The sequence below is a fragment of the Xyrauchen texanus genome, chromosome 38 (genome assembly GCF_025860055.1).
Source record: "Xyrauchen texanus isolate HMW12.3.18 chromosome 38, RBS_HiC_50CHRs, whole genome shotgun sequence".
Classification (NCBI taxonomy): domain Eukaryota; kingdom Metazoa; phylum Chordata; class Actinopteri; order Cypriniformes; family Catostomidae; genus Xyrauchen; species Xyrauchen texanus.
In genome coordinates, this window is record NC_068313.1 from 12901594 (window position 1) to 12928142 (window position 26549).

The window sequence follows — 26549 nt, forward strand, 5'->3', positions numbered from 1 at the left end:
GTAAACTGAGAAGAATTATATTACATAAAAAAAAAAAAATAATATGTGTGCACTATTAAGAAAACCTTTAATGTTAACAACTACTGGATAATGCAGCAGCAAAATTAAAAGTAATTCCAGTCAAAAAAATTTGTGAACATTCTATTGGCACTTTAATTTTCCCATTGTGCAGTATGTGGACCTTAAATGTGGAATAGATTATTTTGTAGATCTCTTTTGTCTTCAGTTTAGATGTAATAGGATATCACTTCACTCACATTACACGTCAATTTAAAATGATTATAATTAGTATTATATTATTATTGTTAATAATTATATTATACAATAATAACATTTCAGTTTAAAACCTTCTGGCATTTATTTTGGTGCTTTAAAACTCTCTGGCTTTTATTTTAGAGGAACACTCCAGCAATGCATCATCATGACCATATGTGTGTGTGTGTGTGTGTGTGCATGTGTCAAACAACAGAGCAGCGGTATTCACTGAAGCATGATGCACATGCAGACTTCATATTTACATACTTTGCGGTTTACAAAAATATTGTGACTTCAAGAGACTTTGAATGTAATGCAAGAGTTAGATTACTTTATGGTGCCATTATGCTTTGTCATATTGGAGCATGACAGTAACTGAAATTTTGTTGAATCCTCATTAGTAACCAATTTATCACACTACAATTATGTTACCATGCATGTTTACTTCTTGTGGCTGTACTTTTGAAACTGAATATTTTAATGTTTACAGATTGGCCCTGTTTACTTCCATTGTGAGTGTAAATGCCTCACTGTTTTGCTATTTTTAATGAAAAGGATAGACGAATCAAAATACATTTTTGTAGTAACGGAAGCCTTTGCGATAATTCTGATAGAGGACTCGTAGTACGCATTACGTCATCCATTTATTCAGTTCTGACATCTCATCCAATCATTATCTGGCTTATGCCTTATAAGGTACCACAGCTGTCTCTCATTGTTTGTTACGCTGTGTCGCTTTCACCCAGTGCCATCCAATCTTGGAACTACATTAGGGAGACTAAATGATGACAGAATTGTAACTTTTGGGGGGAACTGTTCCTTTAAAGGAGCTGCGGTCTGCGTGAGAACAAAAGTAACCCAGTGACATCCTCTTTTATCAAATCACAGTGCCTTCAGTGCACCTCCCTTTAATATACATTAGTTGCTCCAGGTGGCAATTAGTAGCATGTCTGAATATTTAACCACCATCTCTAAGAGAGAAATTGAATCTGTCACATTACTTTCTACAATTAATAATTCAACCTGCCACCAGTCCTGTGGTCCCTCAAATTATTATTCTTTATTTCTATGGAACTGGGAATGAATACCAACTGCCTCGAGCAAAACTATCTATTTTTTGCTAGCTTTTAAATTTGTCCAGTGCTTTGATTTTCTTACAGAGTGCAGGCTTCATGCGGGCATCATTGAAAGAAAAGGACTTTCAAGTATTTTTTCTAGGACCAATTTTTATTTTTCAGCAACTTTAAATAAGAACTCTTAGCTTTCATATAATTCTGAGTTCCCAACTAGTATTATGTGTGATCTAAACCATATTTATGGAAACTTTGAAAAATAAGTCAGAAACTTGCAAAAAATAGTAAGTCCAACATGGCACAAGTTAAGAAATGTGTAGGAGTGTGACAGGGTGGAGGGTGGGGCCGGGTGTGTTTGTTATAGATAATCCATGACTAGCACAGAAGTCTAATAACAAACATCCACTCTGGTTCAGATCGGGGAGGCCGTACCTCGCAATCACGCCCCTCCAGGTGTCCCTGTCATTTCCTCTGTTGAAATCACCCATCATCACCATGGAGTCATCTACTGGGCCCTATCCAGGACTCCATTCAAGATCTCCAAGAAGGCTGAATACTCTGAACTGCTGTTTGGTGCAAATGCACAGACAACAGTCAGAGTTTTCCCCCCTACAACCCGTAGGTGTAGGGATGCGACCCTCTCGTCCACCGGGGTAAACTCCAATGTAGCGGCACTCAACCGGGTTCTCATGAGTATCCCCACACCCGCCCATCACTTCACACCCTGGGAAACTCCAGAGAAGAATAGAGTCCACCCCTGTCCAGGAGTACAGATCCAGAGCCAAGACTGTGCATCAAATTAAGCCCCATCAGATCCAACTGGTAGTGCTCCACCTTCCTCACCAGTTCCGAATCCTTCCCCCCCTCGGAATTTAGGGAGCACTGTCTTGAGATTCACATGGTTGAAATCTCTGGCGACAATAAACAGTCCGTCAGGGTGAGAGTTCTGCAGTTTGGTAATAGCCCCATACAGGTCACAGAGCGCTTCCTTAGCATTAGCACTGCGGGGAATGTAAACTCCGGATATAATGACAGTGGTGAATTCATGTGGTAGATAAAAAGGTCAGTCACAAGCTCCACCAGCGATGAGCAGTAGCTAGAGACTAGCATATAGTTCTTGCACCATTCCATGTTGATGTAAACACACAAGCCACCACCGCGAGTCTTACCGCACAGAGCTGCATTTCTGTCGGCACAAAAAGAGGCAAGCCTGTCTAGCTGAATGGCAGCGTCTGGAATTCTGTCGCTGAGCCACGACCACCATACAAGTTGGGCTAAGAAACAAAAATAGCACCATTTTGGATCTGGAGTGGCCACTGCGTGCTACCGCGCTGCCATCTTGGATCAATCCATCAATCAATTTGTTTGTTTTCAATTAACATGATGTCATGAATTTGCAGATATTATTAATGATTAGCTGTCACTGTTTGAAATAATTTTAATATTTGTAGATGGTGACATACATGCTGCCAATCCATGTTTTCTTTAGAGTACGCTTTAACGTGACACAATGCGTAATGAAACTTTTTCACCACTACACAACTCAATCACTGGTCAGTGGTTTATGACAAGACAATTTTGTAACCTAGTGCAAAATCTGTTTGCATATGCAAGTTGTACAGGTCTGTGTATACAGTACATATTAACATTTGGAAACAACACAAAAGGACAGACATTTGTTTTTCTTTTACCCACACCACCATGTCACTTTAAAAACAAAATTAGCTGTGCTTGGTCACATTTCATGTCAGTCAGATGGACCTATGTACCGATATGGAATTTTTGGCTAACACGATAACCGATAATTAAGTGTATTTGGAGGACGATAAACAATATATTTGCAGATAAATCTATATCTGGATATAAATCTACATTGTCTTCTGTTTCCAGAAGACCCAGCAACCATCCTCTTCACAGATCCAAAGTGCAGGTTGAGAAGCAGGAGAGGGGAGGAGGGGGGTTGCAGGAGGTGTAAATGTTTGTGTGATGTGAAGGACGGAGCGGGTGTGGGGTGTGAGATTGGGCTTTTCAAATCTACAGTAAAACACATTCAGATTGTCAGACAGTTGTAGAATCCTTACAGAGTTGGGAGATGGTGTCTTGTAGTTGGCAATGTCCTTCAGACCTCTCCACACTGATGCTGGTTCGTTAGCTGAGAACTTATTTTTTCAGATTTTCAGAATAGCTTCTTTTAGCCACTCTAATCTCCTATGTCAGCCTGTTTTTGGCCTGATTGTACAATATTTTATCCCCACTTCTGAAAGCATCCTGTTTGGCCTGACAAAGCTGCCAGAGTCCTGCTGTAAACCATGGTTTGTCATTATTGTATGTTAAATAAGTTAATTGAATGCAAATATCCTCACAGAAAAGTAGATATGATGTCATAGTATCTGTGAGCTTGTCGAGGTCAGTGGCTGCAGCCTCAAAAATGCTTGTGGCAGGGCGGAGGGTGGGGCCGGGTCGTGATTCTACACACCCGGTCCCTTATCTGGCTAATCAAGCCTCCGAGAGGGATATAGTGGTATAGTGATATAGTGGTGGTGGCATAGTGGCTAAAGCACAGGGCTGTTAATCAGAAGGTCACAGGATCTAACCCCATGGCCACCACCATTGTGTCCTTGAGCAAGGCACTTAACTCCAGGTTGTTCTGGGGGGATTGTCCCTGTAATAATTGCACTGTAAGTCGCTTTGGATAAAAGCGTCTGCCAAATGCATAAATGTAAATGTAAATATAAAGGCAGACTGCGGAGGATGGTGCGGGAGAGAGAGATTGTTTACGAACATATCCGTCATGTGTGTGTGTTTGTCTTTGGTTTAAGTTAATCATTAAAATATTATTTATGTCGTCAAGCCGGTCCTCACCTCCTCCTTTCCATTGAACTGCGTTACAATGCTCCAATCAGTGCAGTCAAAACAGGCTTCTAGTTCCAGCTCTGCTTTATTGTTCAACTTTTTGTACAATTGTTCAACTTTTTGTACAGCTTTAGCTTATTTTAGTTTCTGCCTGTAGGTCGGAAGAAGACGAACCAAACAGTAATCGGAGAGTCTCAAAGCTGCTCGAGGGACAGAGCGATATGTACCCTTTATTGCTGTGTAGCAGTTATCCAGTGTATTGCTGTCTCTGGTTGTGCATGTAATGTGCCGTCTGTATTTGGGGAGTTCACGTGTGAGATTTTCCTAGTTAAAATATCCAAAAATAATAATAAGAGAGTCCGGGTGTTGTTGTCCGTCTCTTTGATCTGATCAGCCAGCTGTTGCAGTCCTGCGCTCACACACACTTGTGGAGGGGTATAAACACTCACCAAAATAAATTAGGAAAACTCCCGCGGCGAGTAGAAAGGTTTGCAGTTTATGAAGAGCGCCTCTAAATTAAGGCAGCACATCTTCTTCAGCACTGTTACATCTGTACACCAATATTCGTTGATGTAAAATCACATTCCACCGTCTCTTGTTTTCCTGTTAACTCTGTGATGCGATCCGCTCTGAACAGCCGGGAGCCCGGTAGATGCAATTGTTGGGACTCATGTATTCAGTACAAGACAAAGCTGGCTTAACACAGTCGTAAAGCCTCACTGATTCTTTAAGTCATAAATCTTACCAGTGGCGGCTTGTCAATAGAGGGCGCTGGGGTGCCGCCCCCATAAAAAATCCAGAAATATACATGAATACAAAAATGATATAAAAATGAAATAAAATAAAAAAATAAAATTGTTTACTCGTACGATGTGCAGGCTGGTAGTAAGAGCCTCAGCATTTAATAAAAGCTGTCTTTAATCGGTTAACTATTTTCTATGTTTTTCAATATGTTTCATGCGGTTTCATGGACGAGGGACGCCGGACAAATGGATGTCTATCTGAGTCCTTAAATTTTCGGGCAGCATGTGACCTGAAGCTGGGGACTATTTGGTTGCTTAAAGATTCTCCTCCGGGCACAGGTCGCTGCGTCCCTGGCGAATCAGAATTGGATACATGTTATTTTATCCAATCTGATTGGTTCTCGTCACCTGTCATTCAACTTTACGCTATATGCTTTGCGAGTGCGCAGGTGACTCCGCCAAAACCTTGCTAGGCTGATCACTTTCGCAGAGATAAAGGCAGCAGTTAAACCAAACTCTGTCATTGATTTACAAAAAAACCTTTGACAAGGCATTCGCTGTTCAAAAAAAACATTGGTGAGGAAAGCAGTGGTTCTCGGCCATTAAAGAAGCACCGGGCGCTCAATTAAGAAGCGTGTGAAAGGATTGCAGCAGAGTTGAGTTTGTTATAGAAGTTAATCTAAATACCATTTTACATTGTTGTGCTGCAGAGATGTCCTTCCCACATATCATATTCTACAGACTCAAGAAAAAAATTTTTGTTTGATATAAATCCTTAAAAAAAATCATAATTTTAATATTATACAACAGCATCCCAAAAATAATAAATTGGAAACATAAAAATAAATTATCAATTGAAATATGAAGCCACCAAAAACTACTGTCTTGTATGGGACACAAACTCAAATGGCTCTATTTTTATTTTGAAAGTCATTGCAACTGTGACAACTAGTGGCCTACTCCAGGTTACTACCTTACATTTACATATATATATATATATATATATATATATATATATATATATATATATATATATATATATATATAACTCTATAGGTCTGTGACACCATCCTGGGACACACTAGGGAGCGTTTCTCCTTCACAGACCACCTTGTCTGTGCCACCTTGTTGCAGGGGGACAGGTTTGGATACCTTTCCTGAAGATGCATTGAGCAGCACAATGAAAGCGTTCCCGATGCTCAGTGGAAGCAAGCTGAAGACAGAGCTCAGTCTCATCTACAGCAAGGAAGAATTCAAAGCCTGCCGTGGTGCTGTGGACCTATTCCAGCTGTTTCAAATCAAATCAAATCAAATCAAAGTTTATGGAGAATAATCTCGAAGAAGTCTTTTCCAAAACTGTGACTCTCCTAAAAGTTCTCATTACCACACCCATGACCACGGCTGAAGCTGAGAGGTGCTTCTCAACCTTGAAAAGAGTAAAAACTTTTCTCAGAAACACAATGACCCAGGAGAGGCTGAATGCACTGGCATTGCTCTCCATGGAAAAGAGACTTGTTACTGAGATGACTGATTTTAATCAGAGAGTCATTGAGAAATTTGCTGGCCAGAAAGAAAGGAGAGCAAAATTTATGTTCAAGTAGTCAACATGCTTTTTGGTACTGCTTTGTATTTATTTTCGCCCACAAAAAAGCGCCCTCCCAAAAAAAAAAAATTATCACCAGCCGCCACTGAATCTTACTGATAAAAACCGTGCCAAAATCAAACAAAGGGATTACAAAACAGACTACAAATCCCAAGAAGCCTTGCTCACTTTACAACTGTGTGAAATTCCAAAGGATCGAACTCTCAACTCCTATTGGATTAGGCACTCAACAGAACGCACCTCAACTATGATGTCATCAAGAGTAGAAATACTTCGAAAATCAGCTGTACTTCACTTCCAGTGACTTCGTGTGCCATATGTAGACGTGGCTCATCGCTGCTCTCAGGTGTTGCCTCGTTGCACAAGGAAGTAACGTGCAACTTGATACTGCGGCCATACAATCTCCATCTCGCTGGACGAGTTGAGATTACATTGTGTTCCACCGAACACTTTAACGGATCCGAAGGAAACCGCAGAGTATCATCCGTTTGCCTACAGAAGTGAAGAAGATTTCCCTTCCCTCTTCAATCAAGTTGACGTCGCTGATTATTCCGGCAGCCCGCCGAGAATCAGCAGCCGTACCGCCCGCCGACAGAGCATGGAAATGGCCTCCCGTCATCACCCGAGCCTCAAGGAACCAAGTCGGAGTCGAACGACGGATGAACACATGTTCTACATGCGTTCCCACGCGATTCAAGTAAGAGGTTACGTCTGGGCAAAGATAGGATATTTAGGTGTGTTATTCTTGTGGATCAAGTTTATTGTTTGTACAGTTTACGGACCGCAGAGTCCGCTCATTTGTTGCTAATAATACTCAAGCTATTGATGTAACAAACTGTTATCACAAAAGAGAGTTTGCTGTGTTGTAATCCAACCACGTTGGACTGTTGCGTATTTACGCCATCGCGGATGAGACCGGCATACTGTGTTTATCCATAACAGTTACCTTCTCGCCCACGATCGCGAAACCGGCTTCGGCGCTGCCACTTTCACTCTCTCTCTCTCTGTCGTACTAACCACACACACACACACACACACACAAACAAGTCGTACAAGCGAAAGACATGCCGCACACGGGCAGACGCCATTAACCGGCTTCTCTCCGCCCACATTCGTGGCTATACTCTCTGGCCGGAAATCTCACGTGACGTTCTATCCACGAGAGTCACATCTGCCATTTCATGTATGTCACTCCTCTCACACACACACACACACACACACACACACACACACACACACACACACACACACACACACACACACACACATACCATCCTCTCATGTGTTATAGGCTTATTTTGGTTACAATATCTAATCACGTCACTGTTTAGTTTTTAGTTGAATGTCGGAAGTTTATTGACTGCATTGTATTGATTATTAATTGATATTATATTTTCAAAAAACTTCATTATAATTAAAAGAGAAGTGTTTGGTTTGTTTTGCATACACATGTTTCAAAGGTTGGCAGGGGATGTCAGTGCTCGAATTCAACCCTTCGTTGTTCCCTTTTTAATCTTGATGATCTACGGACATCAATTTTCCTAAGAGAACAATCTAACATTGAGACTGTTATACTGTCTGGTTATTAGTCCTTGATTCCAGGGTGGTGCCCCGTCTACATTAATCCTAATTAATATTCTATTGATTTTGATAATTGACAATAATCTTTGATGGTTGTTGAATTTGAAGGATCAATAAGCTAGATTTAAGTCTAATTAATGTTTAATTAATTTGAATAATTAATTATTATCTTTGATTATAATTAATATTCTATTAAATTTGATGATTGTTGATTTGAAGGATTAAAAAAGCTAACATTGATTCTAATCAATGTTCTATTGATTTTAATAATTAATGACTATCTATGATAATTATTAATTATTGCTAATAACCAAACCCGCTCCTAAACTGTGAGCCCTACACAATGCGCTGTCTGGAATGGCTACACTCAGCCAGGTTTCCGTGAAGCACAATGCAGCAGAATTTGCAAAGTCTTTATTTTTGCTGCTGAGGAGAATTAATTCATCCATTTTGTTAGGAAGATAGCAGAGATTCGCTAGATGGATTCTTGGCAGCGCATTATGAAAGCTACATTGTCGGAGCTTGACCAGCGCGCCGGCTCTCTTTCCTCACTTGTGTCTTTTGCATGCTATACAGCATTGAAGTTCTGTTGGACATTTTAGTCATAGGAACAGCAGAGTAATCAAAAACTGTAAAAGACTGTCTGGTAGGGCTGCACAATTAATCGAAAAAACTAATCGCGTAATTATAATTACGGCTGCCACGATTAAGTAACCGTAAAAACTGATGATTAAAGCGTTTAATTTAAGTCTGCTCCTGTTGCATCAATGGTTTCTATTTACAACATATTTTTGCAGCGGTTGAGTATTCTAACCAATAACTACATTGAAACTTCAATGGCCAATCAGACCAGCGTAGATTAGTCCTCTGTCCTATCTATAATGACAACTGATCCTAATGTGCAAGTTTTAAACCTTGCTTTTCTAGACGCTCAAAGCACTTTACATAGAATAGGGTGACTCTCCTCAACCACCACAAGTGTGCAGCATCCACCTGGAGGATGCAACGGCAGCCATGTTGCACCAGTACGCTCACCACACACCAGCTACTGATGGAGAGGAGAGAGTAGACTTATAGACCCAGTTCATGGAAGGGGATTATTAGCAGGCCGTGACTGATAAGAAGCCATGGGGGGAATTTGGCCAGGACACCAGGGTTACTGTTCTCGGTACTGTACCTACTGTACTCTTTACAAGAAGTGTCCTGGGATTTTTAATGACCAAAGAGAGTCAGGACCTTGGTTTAACATCTCATCCGAAGGACAGTGCCTTTTTTACAGTATTGTGACCCCGTTACTATACTGGGGCATTAGGACCCACACAGACCGCAGGGTGAGCACCCCCTTTTGGCTTCACTAACACCTTTTAGGGCAATTAGCATCTTCACATACATTACCCTTACATTTTAATGGGTTATAAAAATTATAATAATTAAAAAAACTACCAAAATGTTGCTTTTATTTAAATTATTTTTTACATTTTATTTTTTGCCTGTTTTTAACTCAACACAGTAAAACATTTCTGTAATTTCAACTGTAAAAGACTGTTAAAATACTACAGAATAAATATTAATTGATTAACGAGTATTAACTGTAAAATATACAGTAAATAATTGTATCATATTTTAAAAGACATGGAAATCTATTCCAATGTCTTCCAGTAATGGCTCCAACATACAAGCCATCCTTGAGACAAAGTTTCATTTCGGATAAACCTCTTATGTCTTTTTCCATAGCTGTAGCTAGGACTAGCTTATTTATGATAATGTTAACACAGTGTAGATTGGTAAATACCTCTCTTATCTCGGCCTGTTTTAAGCGCTCCAGTCTTATCAGCATGTCACACATTCTAGAAGCACTGCTGTTGACTAATGGACAATATCAGCTCAATGGCCAACAGAGAAAGTAAATGCACAAGGAGCAGGAGTAGTTGGAATGCCTCAATGATAGATTTATTAACTCTCTGGAAATAAATGTCTCATAAATAAATAAATTGGAGCTTGACCTCTGTACCTTATTACAACCTTCACATTTTCTTGCACTAGTTTAATCCTCTCACTGATATGAGAGTATGTTGCTTGTCTGAAGCACTAGGGTCAGAAATAAACCAAAAACACACATCCAAGACTCTACCCGGAGGACTAACGGCTATTACAGACATTCAATCATGTGTCATAACAGAGCAGTGTGGGCATATTGTAAACAGCAGACACAGTCTGACAGATCCTCCGTTTCATTCCACTGCCCCCAATGACAAGCAGTCAGAGATATGACTAGAAACCATTTACCACTTGAGTATCCATATCTGTGCCAGTAAAAACAGAGAAGAGAGTAAGACTAAGTGTTCATTGTCTGTCTGTAGTGACCACCGCTATGTTCTGTAAACCGCTGCCTGTATTTAAGCTTTTTCACCTTGCAGGAAATGACATGCGAGTTATAGTTATATACACAGAACATCTGTGATTTCATGTAATGGTTCTGACGGTATTGGATTTACAAAGATGGGTGAGTATACTGTTAGGATGTGGCCTTTATGGAAGGTCAAGTTCTTAATAAATAAATAAAGTAGGGTCACACTTCATATTAGGTGGCCTTAACTACTATGTAAGAACATTAAATACATACCAGACTATGTATTTACTGCATAACTACATGTTATTCTGCTAAATACTCACATTTGCTGCTACTGAGGTTGAGGTATGTGTAGGTTTAGGACTAAGGATAGGGTTAGGGTTAGGATTAGGGGTTAGAGTTAGAGTAAGGTTTTTGGAAAAGGGTTGAGTTTGTGGCACCGTTTGTTTAACTACAAATGTAATTAAATGAAAGTACTTTAAATTTGTACTTTTATTTCATTACAATGGGTAGCGCTCCTGTCGTTGCATTAATGGTTTTATTTTAATAAGTGTTAATAAATTCAAAACTTACGACAGCAAAACTTCAAAGCTGCACATCATCACTCGGGTCACATTCAACAGAACACTACAGCAGCAAGTGTGCAAAACAAACTTTACTTCACTCTTTATTACATTAAGTATAACATTACTTATCTTTTAATTTGATGCATGGAAGAAAGAATTCAAATGTGTTTGGAACAGCATGGTGGTGAATGATGACAATTTCCATTATTAACATTATTATTATTAATAACCAGGTCAGCTGACAAGCTTTCTTGAGGAGTTGGATGTCCTGCAGTCCTCCTTGCCAGAGGATGGAAGGCCACTTGTGGTTCTTGGTGATTTCAACATACACCAAGACAAGCCCCAGGCCATTGAACTGAATACTCTTCTGGCCTCATTTGACTTGGAAAGACTACACACCACAGCAACTCACAGATCGGGCAACCAGCTGGACCTCATTTTTACACGTAACTGTACCACCTCAAATATTCTTGTTACACCTTTACATGTCTCTGATAACTACTTTGTTCAATTCAACATGATTATCCCATCCATAGTAAAACCGACTCCACCTTTGGTTTCCTTTCGCCGTTCCCTCTCACCTTTCCACTGATGTCTCTGTCTCGCTTCCCACAATAAATGTATTTTCTTGATGTAAACACACAGACATACTTAGCTCTACTTTAAAAACCTGTCTAGACAACATCTTTCCTCTCTCCTCTAGATCAGCACGTACTACACCACCCAGCCCCTGGCTGTCTGACGTCCTTCGTGAACATCGGACTGATCTCAGGGCAGCTGAGAGGAGATGGCGAAAATCTAAAGATCCAGCCGATCTAGGTAAATATCAGCTTCAGCTTGCAACTTTTTCAGATAACGTTAAAGCTGCAAAAACTTCATATTACCAGACCAAGATCAACAGCACCACAGGCACTCGTAGCTTGTTTAGAACATTCAACACACTTCTCTGCCCTCCCCCTCCACCACCTGACACATCACTGATAGCAAATATCTTCGCCACATTTTTTACTAATAAGGTTACAGCCATCAGCAATACATTCACAGCACCACACCCTGTCAAACACCCACCTCCTGTATGCAACTCTTCTTTCTCTATTTGCTCTCCTTTAACTGACACTGAGGTCTCTAAACTCCTCCTCTCCAACCACCTGTTCCCTTGACCCCATTCCATCACACCTTCTCCAGGCTATCTCTCCGTCCATCCTACCTGCACTTACACACATAATTAACACATCTATTCTTGCAGTTACTTTTCCCACTACATTTAAGCAGGCTCGAGTAACCCCGCTGCTGAAAAAACTTGCATTTAACCCCACACAGATAGAACACTACAGACCAGTCTCTCATCCCATTCATGGCAAAAACACTTGAAAGGGCAGTTTTCAATCAGATCTCTGCCTATCTCTCACAGAACAAGCTGCTGGATGACAATCAGCCAGGCTTCAAAAGTGGACACTCCACTGAGACTGCCCTGCTGTCTGTCACGGAGTCACTGAGACAGGTGAAAGCTGAAAGATTCTGCTGGACCTTTCGGCTGCCTTTGACACAGTCAACCATCATATGCTACTCTCAACCCTCTCTAAACTGGGCATCACCGGAACTGTGCTTGGCTGGTTCAACTCCTATCTCTCAGATAGGTCCTTCGAGGTAGCCTGGAGAGGGGAGGTATCCAAGCCACATCAGTTACTTACTGGGGTACCTCAGGGATCAGTGCTTGGGCCACTTCTCTTCTCCATATACACAACGTCATTAGGACCCATCATTCAGTCACATGGTTTTTCTTACCACTGCTATGGTGATGACACGCAACTCTACTTGTCTTTCCAGCCCAACGACACCACAGTGACCGCTCGAATCACTGCCTGTCTGGCAGACATCTCAGCCTGGATGAAGGAACACCACCTGCAACTCAGCCCAGCCCAGCCAAGACTGAACTCCTTGTCTTTCCAGCCAACCCTGCTGTTGAACACAACATCACCGAGCAGCTGGGTCCAACTACAGTGTCGCCTTCCAAAACGGTCAGAAATCTAGGGGTAACCATTGATGATGAGCTAAATTTCACAGAACACATCTCAAAGACTACAAGATAATGTAGATTTACACTCTACAATATCAGGAAGATAAGACCATTCCTCTCTCTACATGCCACACAACTGCTCGTTCAGTCACTTGTCATAACTAGACTGGACTACTGTAAAGCTCTCATTGCAGGCCTTCCTGCATGTGCAATTAGACCTCTGCAAATGATCCAGAATTCAGCAGCACGTTTGGTCTTTAATGAAACATTCACTTATGTTTTCCTCTTTTGTAAGTCGCTTTGGATAAAAGCGTCTGCCAAATGAATAAATGTAAATGTAATCATTCTGTAATGCATGTTAAATGTGTATCATGTACTTGAATACAGGAGAGTAAACATCCATTGTGTTATATGTGAAAGTATCTAGTTGCTCACTAGAGTATTCTTTTTATTGGATACATTCTTATTCTTACTCGAGTCATTTTTAACATCATTACTTTTACTTCTACTTGAGTAATTGATTTTTTTTAAGTAATTGTACTTTTACTTGAGTAAAGTTTTTGGCTACCCTACCCACGTCTTAATACATTGCAACAACATGTATGTACATAATAAGTATATTGTATCAAATGGTTAAGTACATAGTAGTTAAGGCCACCTAATATTAAGTGGTAATGTATCACATTTTCAAATATCGTTTAATCACATTTATGCAAAATGTTATGGAATTTTAGTTAAACATCTTATAATGTTTAAAAAGAGAGAAACTTACTCTAAAATACTATTTTAAAATCTTCCTTCTAAATCAAATAGCATGCCAGTTGGCAAAAAGGTCTAAATTCATAATGAATTTGAACTAGGGAGCTCAACAACACATTAAGGTTTAGTTATGATATTCGACAAAGGAAAATGAGGAGAAAAATAAATGATGAAAACCGTTGTGAAAACATAATATAAAGCAGTCATGGACATTCCTATTCGGATGGGATTAGATTTTGCAGTGGTCCCCAGAGTCAGTGCAAAAAAGTAGATAAGTTGCTCTGTCATTTTTACTAAAGCTGTGTAAGAAAAGAAAAGACATTCAATGTCAAATCACAAAGTGTTCCTAATGCCCAAGGGAAAACTAGTCCCATCTGAATATGGCTGTTGCCAGTTGAAATTTAGTTAAAACAAATTATGTACCTGTAGATCCAGATCACCACTGAAACAAGATGAAAACGTTGCAGAGAAGGGTGTGTAGGGATGCACCGTGATTTTTCATGGCCGATTCCGATTGCCGATTTTTTACAAGCAAATGGGCCGATAATGATTGCCGATTTTTTACAAGCAAATGTGCCATGATTGCCGATTTTTTTCTTTGTTCAAGCAACAGAAAAGAAAGAATGAAAGAGTTCATCAAAAATATGTTTAATTTCTCTTTTACAGGCCAAACTGGCCTAAATTGAAAAATATCTGTAGCTATGTGAAATTAGAGGCAAAAACTGCATATTAAGCACTAGTGGTGCACCGATCAGGAAATTTGAGGCCGATACGATCTCCTATTTTTTTAACACTAAGATCGGCCGATACGATACCAAAGTGCCCTTCGCCACACTTTTGCAAGTTATATGCTGCAGTTATGTTTATGCCCCACACTGTAAAATGACAGTAACACTTTACAAAAAGGTTCAATTTGTTAATATTATTTAACAACATTACTGTAGTTAACATGTACTAATTAACTTAATGTTAGATACAACTTATACTAATACATATTTAAATCAAAACTTGTATTAGTAACATTAATGCACTATGAAATATAATGAACTAACAATGAACAATTGTATTTTTATTAACTAACATTGATTAATAAGAAAAATAGATCCATTACAAGCTTTAAAACTGCTCCAGTGAGAAATCATTAATATATATGATTTGTTTACTGTCTTTGGGATCTTGTTGTAACACAAATCACGAATTAAGCAAATGCGTGAAGGCGTGCTGCTGTAATTGAAGGTTAAACAGTTACATCTGTGATTAGTGGTATTGTGACTAATATTAATTGGGATCCTCATTGAATAGTACTGGGATAAGTGACTGATGAGATAGTGAGAGCAGCTGCAGAGCACGTATGTTTGACACAGAGAGTGCTCATGTTGAATGGAGTGAAGCTAAACGTGATCATGATCACTCAAACAGTCTCTATAGCTCAACACAACATCTGATTGTCGCGACTATCATCATGTATCATGTATTTACATGTTTATTTGTGGTTTTTAATTTGCTTTTTATACCCGTTAGCAGCCTCTTTATCCTCTCCGTGCTCACTGTGCAGCTAGTCAGAATTACTGCCATAACGACTCTAGAAAATATGCAGCTTCATATTCATACACCTGTAATTCTTACACATTTTTAAAACCAAACCGGCATATTCATCTGAATTACAGCATGTCCAAAAGTTTAAATTCATGTATGCTTACAATTGCCAACAACTCACACTCCAAAGACCATTCTGTTATGCATCAAGGGCTGAACAAGCACTCATTCATAGAGTAGCAGTGTATTGGGGCTTTTCCACTGCACGGTACAGCTCGACTCAACTCGACTCTGCTCGCTTTTTGGGGCTTTTCTACTGCGGATAGTACCTGGTACTTTTTTTTAGAACAACTTCGGTCCAAGCGAGCCGAGCCGATACTTAATGTAATGTCAAAATCCTGCAGATCACTGATTGGTCAGAGAGAATCGCGACTACCGGCGTCACTGGATTTGCAACCAAGGACATCAACCAGCTAATTTTAAAGTTAGCAACAGCGATAGCAGTATCATTTGTTCACATGACTTTCGAATTGTAAAAATAAATGCCTTTGCGCAAAACCACGCCGTGGTCAATAAATGAGGTGCAGACGTTCCTCTCGTTAGCAACGAACGAAACGACGTGAAATGAAAAAGTCTTTCTGGAAGTGTCTCAACTGTTGGCCGCACACGGCTACCACCGGACCTACCAACAATGTACTGTAGGGAAACGTAAAACAATTTTTTTTTCAGTGACTACAGAACCATCAGGACCACAACAGCCGGAGTGGTTCAAACAGAAGAAAGTGGAATTGGTTCAACCACTGGACACTATCTATGGCAATGGGAGGGAGAGTGCCCTGGACTTGGCCTATGGCGTTATTGGAGTCCACGATGGAGAATGGTACGTTTTGTTATGTTAACTCTATATTTTGCTTGAAAGCTTCACTTTATTTAGTTGACCAGCTACAGGAAAATTTGCTTCTAAATCAACCAGGCCAATTGAACTGTTACACTTGTGTAAAATCATGCAACAACTGCTTTGTGCAGCACAATGAGCTAGTAGCTAACAGCTAGCGGTTGTGTTATTGTTTATGGTCAGTTATGTTTCTGTTGCGTTTAAGATGATGTCACTGCAGTTGAGGCGGCACAACTATGACAATCAGCCTATAATCCTACCCACGTTGAGGCGGCACTAAACTGCTGTGGAATTGCAAGCTCAGAAAAGTAAAGCGAGTCGAGTCGAACCGTCACATGCAGTAGAAAAGAGACATGTGTGATTCCCTGCATGCTGCAAAAAAGATCGGCCCTAAATCTAGGCATGATCAGCGATCACAGATTTAAGACGAATATCGGCCAATTCCGATCGGTGGCTAATCAATCGGTGCACCCCTAAGGGTGCACATCAGGGACATGTCCCTATACTTTTCAAAATTTCTAATGACCTCTTCATTCAATAAAATCATAATATGCTTCCCTAGTTTCGTCTTCTCTGTCTCCCTTCTAGCTGTTCAGCCTTGACCCAAACTTGCTTCAATGATGGCAAAAGCATGACCATTTCATTTTATATGTATAAAATATACTGTAATCTCTTCATATGGTTACTTTCTGCATTAATTTGATTAGTATATTAAATGATTTCCCTTACTAGAGTCGTTGGTTACACACATTCCTGTAAGATGGAGAAATGTATGTCCACCCACATACATGTGTTTCATCTAATTTCTAGCACTAATTAACGCACATATATCATCTGCCTTTTTTGGACACCAGGAAGTTCCTGTCTCTGTTCTTATTAAAACATTAAATCATCCTTTTAGTATCAACACACACACACACACACACACACACACACACACACACACACACACACACATCTCCTTCAAGGTCATTCACAGAAAGAGTCATACAGAGAGATCCAGAGAGAGGCTGTAATTCTCCATAAAGTTGTATTTTTCCATTGATTTGCACTTTGATTATTAAACTGAGTAAATGATAATTAAATCAATAAATGAATTATTAAATATCTATCATGTTGAATAACATTCATACTTCTGTTGTTAATAGTACATTGATTACACATTGTCATTTTTAGATCATTGTATATTGCATACATATTAATTCAATTATCAAAATTAGATTAACTGAATGATTAAATACAAATTCCATAGTAATCACTATTTTTATTTATTGATTGATTTATTTATTGTAACATGTATCCATGTTTTCATCTGTCGTGTAGCCCTTTGATAAAATAAATAAAATAACTACAATGTTGCTGGGCAATTATACTGTGATGCTCTGTTTTAATGCACTTTATTTGTCAAAAATGGCACAAGGTTATGTTGTAAATTAATTGTTATATTTATATTTTAAATATAGTTTCGGTCTTTCAATCGATTTAAATTTAAAATTGAAATCACTGCACCCTGGTAGAGGTGTGACTGGCAGCAATTAATTGTGTTTAAATCACAAATAATTGCATTAACCAATGATACTGAGAAAGAACTTGAATTGCACCGATTGTAGAATTCCATTTTATGGAATTCAGGGGTATGACTAATTGCGTTTTTTTTTTATAAATTTTTTTAGGTTCAATTAAGGTGTTAAATCAACATCCATAGTTTAATTATGATTCAAGTTTTATGAATACATTTGATAAGGCACACTTTTGATGAAAAAACTGAAATGAATCCATAAACATAAAATCCAGAAAAAAATCTAATAAAATGAAAAACTAAGAATATTGAACAAGATAAAACAGAATTTAGTACATTTTGTTTCATAGAGCCCTTTGAAATTAGTAGCTTCTAGACCATACAGTATATTAGAAGCAAAGAGAATATGATCTCATTTATATGACTCACTCTATGAATGAGAGCGAATATAATCATCATCAGAGCCTGGTGATGACTGAGAACCCTCATGTGTAATAAGAGTGCACAAATTGTGTATTCATTCTGCCAGAATTGTAGCAGTGTGTCTCTCCATCTAATTATCTCTCTTTAACTGTGCTCTTTTGGTCAAATGAAAAAAAAAAACACCCCATACTGGTCATTCTCACCATCTGTATTTCAGGGAAAATGTGTTGCTTTGAGAAACATGTCCATAGAGCTCCGTGTTTATTAGCATATTATTGCATATCTTGGACGCACGACACTGTTGTGCACGACACAAGTGACATCCTCAAGCTTCGTCACAACCACAAATAGGGTCAATTGTATCCATGACAACAAAGCTTTGACTGGCGCGCTGCCAGACGCGCCTCTACCAGAGTTGCAGGCATATTACTATGGCAACTGTTTCCGACAGGTGATTCCAAATATTAGTACAGAAAGCTGGCTGTAGTTTTGTAAAAGATAGTGATCGTAGCCCAGAAACTGAAATTAATAGTCGACCATTATTGTCTGGAAAATGGCAATGAGCATACGATTCCTGCAATCAAGTCAATTAAGTCAATCAGCCATTGTTCGGAAATTCAGCTGTGATGACAAGTAATAACATAATCCTAATAATGTATAGCCTTATGCATTGGGGGCACAGGAAAAATTGATAAAAATGCATGTTTTTTTTTTTGTTTTGTTTTTTGTTTTTTTTTGGAACGAAGAAAACGCACATACACTTTAATTCTAGGCTACTCCCCCTGTATCATAATTTGTCGATTAGAAGATTGCGCGCTACCTGTTGTGTCGTGGTCATCAACAGACCCCCTCCCAACCTGTGGATTTTCTTCAGCATGCATAATAAAGACTCATTTCATCACACTTTTATTCACGCGCCAATACATGTTCCTCTTCGTAATTAAATTCTAATCCGCTCGCGCGCCATCATTTCCCCCGTCAAATGGGTCTCGTTTCGGCCAAATAATTCCATTGTTTAGGCATATTTGCACATTTCTTTTGTATCGTTATGATCATCCAAATGTATGCAGTTACACGGAAGCTAAAGTCTTTTTATCATAAGACTAGCCTAAAACGTAACATACAATTTGGTGTCATTTAAAGCTTTCATAAGGTATAGCACTTTGTTTGCAGACCACACAAAGGAATTCGGACACACCCTCGCGAAACAATAATATCGCACTGTATCATTCTCAATACACCATTCCATATTTAAACAAGTCTTTAATATCTGTAAACAAACCATTTGCCAGACTTATTTTGAATCCAGAACTCTCAACTTTTGTTCTATGTAAATTAATGATTACAATCTATTGCTATACTGTACACAGCCCATTTTGTATTTAATATATTTGCATCATTTAGGCTCACTGTGCAGAATGAAAAACTGTGGTGTCATTAAAAGCGAGCCTTGACGTATCGGTCCAAAATGCGCTATTTATAAATAAAGGTGTGGGGGAAGCATGCAACAGCACAAAGACTTTAAAACAACAGCACACGCCCTAATTAGACAACAAGTGACACCGTGCCCTACCTCGTCTCGTTTCCTTTAGGGTAGTTGTAAAACAAGTGGATGGGCAACAGTGGGGCAAAAGCTGTTTCCTATTGACAGGATCCGCGCGACTGTTAAGGTCCACGACCCCTTTTCTATTAAGTGGATAATTTTTTATGGCGTTTGAAATCTAATGAAAAGTTATGAGTTGATAAAATCCCGCTTAAACGAGCATGAAAGCGTTGGACGGTGTATGCCAGCCAACAAGGTTCTTCACCTCTTTTTCTGATATTGAAATACTGACTGTGATGACTTGTCCCAGTATCCTCCCCTCCCCTCCCTCGTCGCGCGCGCCCTTGTCAGCTCTCTCGCGCTCCCTCGGTTCCCGTTACGCGCGAGATGAGAGACGCGTCGGTCGCGCGTGTTGCTTGTCTGGTCTTATCATCAATGTATTGGCAGCTTTTTTCGTAAGTCTAGTATTGTCTAAAAGTATAACCGCATCACCTTTTACCTTTTATGTGCTGATTTATTCAACCAGTTTCTTGGCAATGATATTCGCATATTCAAGTGTTTGTAGGGGAGACCCGTCCCCCTTCCCCCAATAATCATAACAAGCAAGTAAAAAAAAATCTATGCCCTTGAACACATACATAACATTTCACCTTTATTCATAGACACCAATGTTCAAATAAAAATGAACACCCTTTTGGTTATTAAATACAGATTTGTTGTAGAGAGCAGCAAACTCATAAACAATAATCCCAATAAACTTCAGTAGTAAAAATCAGTGCAAGGATCCTGTTAATTTAAAGAGGCAACAAAGGCTCAGATTCAGCAGTGTGCTGTGAACTTACAGTATACGTTTAAAGATAAGAATCAGGGTAGCTAATGGAAAGCACAGCCAAAGAAGGGAAGCGGAAGGTCCCCTTCCAAACTCTGCCTTCCCAGGATGTATGATCTAATAATATATTTTCAAAGGAGAATGTAGGAACGACATCATCAAATGAAGTCTGTAAATATGTGTCCGATTGGGGCTACAGTATTGCAACACTGTCCCATGTCAAAGTGCATTGTTCTGTTGTTCATGTCCCATCCATCACATAGCTTTCAGTTTGTTCATCTGTGTGTCCACTGTCATTGTTCAAAGACTCAGGGATAGACACACCATGCGAAAGAAAGGCATCAGGGCTTCTCTTGCTAATAAATTGAAATGGTACAAAAAATGGAAAGGTTAAGAAAGAATATTGATTGTATGGTACACCTAAAATGGGCAGTAAAATAGCATGTACGTCAATGTATCTATGGAGAGGCTCCATGTTGTCCAGCTCACCTGCATTGTGCTGTAGATCCAGGGCAGAAGGCTGGTCACTTTGCTATATACCCCTGGTTTAAGTCTTTCTCCACAGCCTGCTCCCCAACTCGTAATTCCTACCAGATACCAGCGTTCATTATCTCCCTTGCACATCAATGGACCTCCACTGTCGCCCTACAGGCAAGAGACAAGGAAAGAGAGAGCAAATGGAACATGAACTTTGGATCAATGTGCACTATAGAAGAAAGATACTTCAAAATGTTTATTATAGCAAACACTAATTGTGATTAGTGATTAAGTTTACTTTACTAGATGTGGAATGCCATGCAATGTCTTAAAGGTGTCATGACATGAGGATTTCACATTTTCCTTGATCTTTTTCATATAAGAGTTCATTGTACTATAAAAATAAATTATGTTTCAGAACTCAAAACTTCCTCCTTTCTGCGATAAGAGCATTTGTTGAAATAAAGCTGCCAAAACAACTTGTTTTCTACTTCTTCTACATTGTAATGTCACACTGTGGTAGACATTTGTATCTGACCATCTCCACAACATCACATCATTGCCTACTTTACCTTATCACTTCTGTAGACCTGCTCAGTAGCTGTGAGCAGTGAGACTGTAAAGTCTTAAAGGAGATGTGGTACAAAATCCAAGTGTTTCAGGCCAAGGGTCAGAATGAGAGTGGAAAATGATCATGTTTTACAAATATATGACTGTTTTCTTTTTTGCAAAAAATCTTGTAAGATTATAAGTGAACCTCAAGAAACATATTGAAATATATAAAAGGCATGTCATGACTCCTTTGCAACTCTTGACTTGTGTAGATTAGATGTTTTGAGTATAAAGAAGCAATATACTCCGGTAAATAAATCGAAATGTAATATAAATTATCACAATTTCATACATATAAATTAGGACTTTTTAATTACAAACCATGCTGATTAATTAATAAAATTTTGGAGCTCCTCACGTTTCACTGTTTTTCAATGTCTTCAGCCATAAACATTGCTCTTTTATGACACCTTTTCAAGTTAATTGAAGGTTGAAACTTAAAAAATTTGTCCGAGACCCATGCAGTCTGACTGCCCCCTGCTGACTGTGAGTCAAAAAAATGAAGGTGGTGCATCATGTTTAAATAAATAGTTCACCCAAAAATGAAAATTCTCTCATAATTTACTCGCCTTCATGCCATCTCAGATGTGCATGACTTTCTTTTGTCTGCAGAACACAAATGAAGCTCTTTAGAAGAATATTTCAGCTCTATTGGTCCATACAATGCAAGTGAATGGTGATCAGAACTCTGAAGATCCAAATATAACAAAGGCATCATAAAAGTAATCCATACGACTCCAGTGGTTTAATAAATGTCTTCTGAAGAGATCCAATAGGTTTTGGATGAGAATAGACCAAAACATTTCACTATAAATCTTGCCATCAGCAGTCTCCTTGGCGATCACGATTTCAAGCTCGATTACACTTCCTATATCGTCATCTAGCGCTCTGTGAATGCATCAAGAACTAAGAAATGTAATGAGAGATTGAAATCATGATCGTACTAAGAGACTGTGATGGCAAGATGTACAGTGAAAAATGTGTTATATATTGGTTAGTGCTCACCCAAGACCGAATGGATTGCTTGAGAAGACATTGATTAAACCATGGAGTCTTATGGATTAGTTTTATGATGCTTTTATTTGATATTTGGACCTTCAGAGTTCTGGCCACCATTCACTTGCATTGTATAGACCTACAGAGCTGAGAAAATCTTCTAAGTATGTTAATATAAATATAGATTTTATTATTAACTCAGTAAAAAAAAAAAAACATCCTCTCACTTTCAACAGCTTTTATTTTCAGCAAACTTAACATGTGTAAATATTTGTATGAACATAATAGATTCAACATGTAACCCCACTCTTCCATCAAGGCTCTTGCTTCCGGACATTTATGGGGGGAATGGCCCTAGCCCTCACACTGTGATCCAACATGTCCATGACGTGCTCCGGGCTCTTTGCTGGCCATGGCATAACACTGACACTCCTGTATTGCAGGAAATCATACACAGAATGAGCAGTATGGCTGGTGGCATTGTCATGCTGGAGGATCATATCAGGATGAGCCTGCAAGGAGGATACCGCATGAGGGAGGTGGATGTTTTCCCTGTAACGCAAAGCATTGAGATTGCCTGCAATGACAACAAGCTCAGTCCGATGATGCTGTGTTGTCTGTGACGGACCCTGGACCTCCAAATCGATCCTGTTCCAGAGTACAAGCCTTAGTGTAACGCTCATTCCTTCTATGATGAAAGAGAGTCCAATCATCACCCATGGTGAGACAAAACCGCGACTCGTCAGCGAAGACACTTTTTGCCAGTCCTGTCTAAATGGGTTTGTGCCCATTGGCAACATTGTTGCCGGTGATGTCTGGCAAGGACCTGCCTTACAACAGGCCTACAAGCCCCCAGTCCAACAACTCTCAACCTATTGCGGACAGTCTGAGCACTGATGGAGGGATTGTGTATTCCTGGTGTAACTCTGGTTGTTGTTGTTGCTATCATGTACCTGTCCTGCAGGTGTGATATTCGGATGCACCGATCCTGTGCAGGTGTTGTTATACAAGGATGATCGGCTGTCCTTCCTCTCTCCCTGTAGTACTGTCTTACAGTACGGACATTGCAATTTATTGCCCTGGCCACATCTGCAGTCCTCATGCCTCAATATATAGGCATGTTCACGCAGATGAGTAGGGACCCTGGGCATCTTTATTTTGGTGTTTCTCTTTAGTGTTCTAAGTTTTTATAACTGTGACCTTAATGGCCTACAGTCAGTAAGCTGTTAGTGTTTTAATGGCCGTTCTACAGGTTTGCATTTCATTAATTGTTTATGTTTCATTGAACAAGCATGGAAAACATTGTTTAAACCCTTTACAATAAAGATCTGTAAAGTTATTTGGATTTTTAAAAATAATCTTTAAAATATAGTGTCATGAAAATGGACATTTATTTTTTGCTGAGTTTACATATAAATGAATATAAATGTCATACTCAAAACCCCAATTTTTTTATACATTTCTGTTTAATTTAAATATTAATTTGATTTGATTAATTTATAATACGTATGTGTCTTCTTTATATTGTAATGTTGACAGATCATGGTTTGCTTTATACTTCCACACAATTGCCTAGTAACCACTTCTGAGGTCAATTATGTTGAATAAAATCCATTTATTTTGGCCAAACATCATGCAATACTGAGGTGGTGCAGAATGACAGATAAATAGACTTTAAATTCCCTTGTCCACATATTGTGAAGTGAAATATCAATACACTTGTTCCCTTCCTCATCACAGTGCCCTCTGGATAGATCATACGCACTCCCTACAATTTGGAGTACCCTGTTAAGTCCACTCTGCAAGGCACTATTGATTCGCACCCCTTGAGAGCTGTGAGCATGGGCATATTTGCCAGTAACATATGGCTAAACCTCATGTAGCACCATGAGCAATAACATTGCATTGGCCTAGGCACCTGAATAAATCAATGTCAAGGGACGAACCAACATTTGACAAGACCAGTGAATAATGCTGTTTGCCTGAGGGTTATTTAGTGGTTTAATATGATGGAAACAATGATTGGCTGGGGCAGTCTCACCTGACAGGAGTCTCGGCCCCCATTCAAATCTCCTGAACACACCATATTCTTGGAGATGGCCCCATTGTATACCCGACTGCTGTTACAAACTCGCGAGTCTATGATATTCACTGTCACTCCCATGAGATTTGTAGAGGCATGGCCTGATGGAGAAAAGTAAAACAAAAATTCAGAGGTCCAGGTCAGCTTAAAAGCTTCACAAAAGACAACATACACTGAGAACACTGGTGTGGAGAAATGTCTATGCTAAAACCAGAGTTTCTTTAACTGTATTGAATGCTGTTTGTTTAATTTCACAATTGTATTTTCCTGTCTAGGTACATTTAAGAAGAATCTGTTAGTGTGCGCTTTCCTTTACTTGTTTGTTTATATATGTTTTCATTTACACTTGCATAACATATACACGTTTCATTAGTGTTCAATGAAACGGTGAATAAGTGAAGTGAATGGTGACTAAGACTGTCAGTTCAAAGCATTATGCCTAGCTACATATGCCCTTAGGGAGCTACGTCATGGGCTCCATAAAGGCGCTCGCTTTCATGCCATCGAGTCAGATTTTCTGTTCTTCTGTGCATGATTTTGTCTAAGCCCATGCTTGTTTCTAGGGACGTCGAAGCGAGGATGAATACTCCAGGTAATCTGATTTTTCTAAAAAATAGAGGGTCCGATGGGGACAGTGGCGCTTTTCAAGGCTCAAAATTTCTCACCACGAGGTGTTGTCTGAGAGGATTCTTCCTTGTTTTTGTCGTCCTCCCCCTGAGCGAAAGAGCAAGTCTCGTTGAACATGCTCCGAGGCCTAGCTTTTCTGCCAAACAAAGTGTGCGAAAGAGATACCTTTCGCGTCTTGAGCCATCGCCATTAAAAACACTGTATGAGAGAATTTGTCATTGGAAGGGAACAAATTGTCCCATTTGTCACTATTGTCTTTTTCTGTGTCGTTCTGGGAGAATGCACATGAATAAGGCAATGGAGGAGTGGCCTCTGCCTTTCTCTATCTCCCCTCCCATTCGAAGTGAACTGCAGTCCTCATGTGCTTTGGCGAGAGGTGCGTCCTTCGAGTAAATTTGTATGGCGGCAAGTGGTCCTATTCACATAAATTTGTTAGATTTTATAATCTGGATGAGGGTTTGACTCCTGCTTCCCAGGTTTTCTCTGTTGGAACAGGAGTAAACTCTTAATTCTTTCTTTTTATTCAGATGCTTTAGCTCGCTTGTACACTACTACATGCTTGCCATATGGGCTGGGACAGTTGGCAACTATTGTCTGCATGGCGTGAATCTACTGTATATCGTTCCCATAATGAATAAGCAGCTTGAGTTCCTACGAAATGGAACGTCTCAGTTACGTGGAATGTAACCCTGGTTCCCTGAGTGGGAACAAGATGCTGCATAGCTGGCCAAATTCTCTAGGAGCTGCAAAGGCTCGTGCCTTCCTGCAGAAAATCTGACTCGATGTCGTGAAAGTGAGTGCATTTATGGAGCCTGTGACATAGCTCCATAGGGGCATCGCTTAAGCACCATCAGCCAAACATTTGCAGTGATTGCATAAGGGATTCAGACCACGTGACACTAAGACTGTGTCCCATAGCGAATACAGTGCGTCTCTTTCCCACTCCACGTAACTGAGATGTTTTTTATCCCATTAATTCCTCACATTTAGATGTATTTAAAAGCATTTGGCTTTAGATACGATAGTTTCCACTTGACGCTTCTTGTATTAATCATTTATGTCATTATTCTTTGCTTCTTTCTTATCTCTCTGTACCTCCTCCTTCTTCTGTTGTCCCAAAGCCAGATGTCCAGCACTCTGATGTTTCAGAAAAGTTCTGGTCAAAGCCAGGAAGACAAACAGGCTGCACAGTATCTGTATGAAAATGTG

At 39.5% G+C, this 26549-nt stretch overlaps 2 protein-coding genes across 3 annotated transcripts in view; both read right to left on the reverse strand.

The window, feature by feature from the left end:
* The window catches only part of LOC127632073 (FXYD domain-containing ion transport regulator 6-like), a 38500-nt gene extending 18494 nt beyond the window's left edge, over window positions 1-20006 (reverse strand). For both annotated transcript variants that reach the window (XM_052110551.1, XM_052110550.1), the window contains exon 1: window positions 19747-20006. The gene's annotated coding sequence lies outside the window, so the exon portion shown is untranslated. The remainder of the gene's footprint in view (window positions 1-19746) is intronic.
* A 319-nt stretch (window positions 20007-20325) lies between these two features.
* Window positions 20326-26549, reverse strand: part of LOC127632068 (transmembrane protease serine 13-like) — a 24927-nt gene continuing 18703 nt past the window's right edge. The window contains exons 10-13 of the mRNA XM_052110545.1: window positions 26436-26534; window positions 24672-24814; window positions 21035-21190; window positions 20326-20901 (exon numbers count right to left, since the gene is read on the reverse strand). Of these exons, the coding sequence (XP_051966505.1) occupies window positions 20887-20901; window positions 21035-21190; window positions 24672-24814; window positions 26436-26534 (413 nt within the window). The 3' untranslated portion in view covers window positions 20326-20886. The remainder of the gene's footprint in view (window positions 20902-21034; window positions 21191-24671; window positions 24815-26435; window positions 26535-26549) is intronic.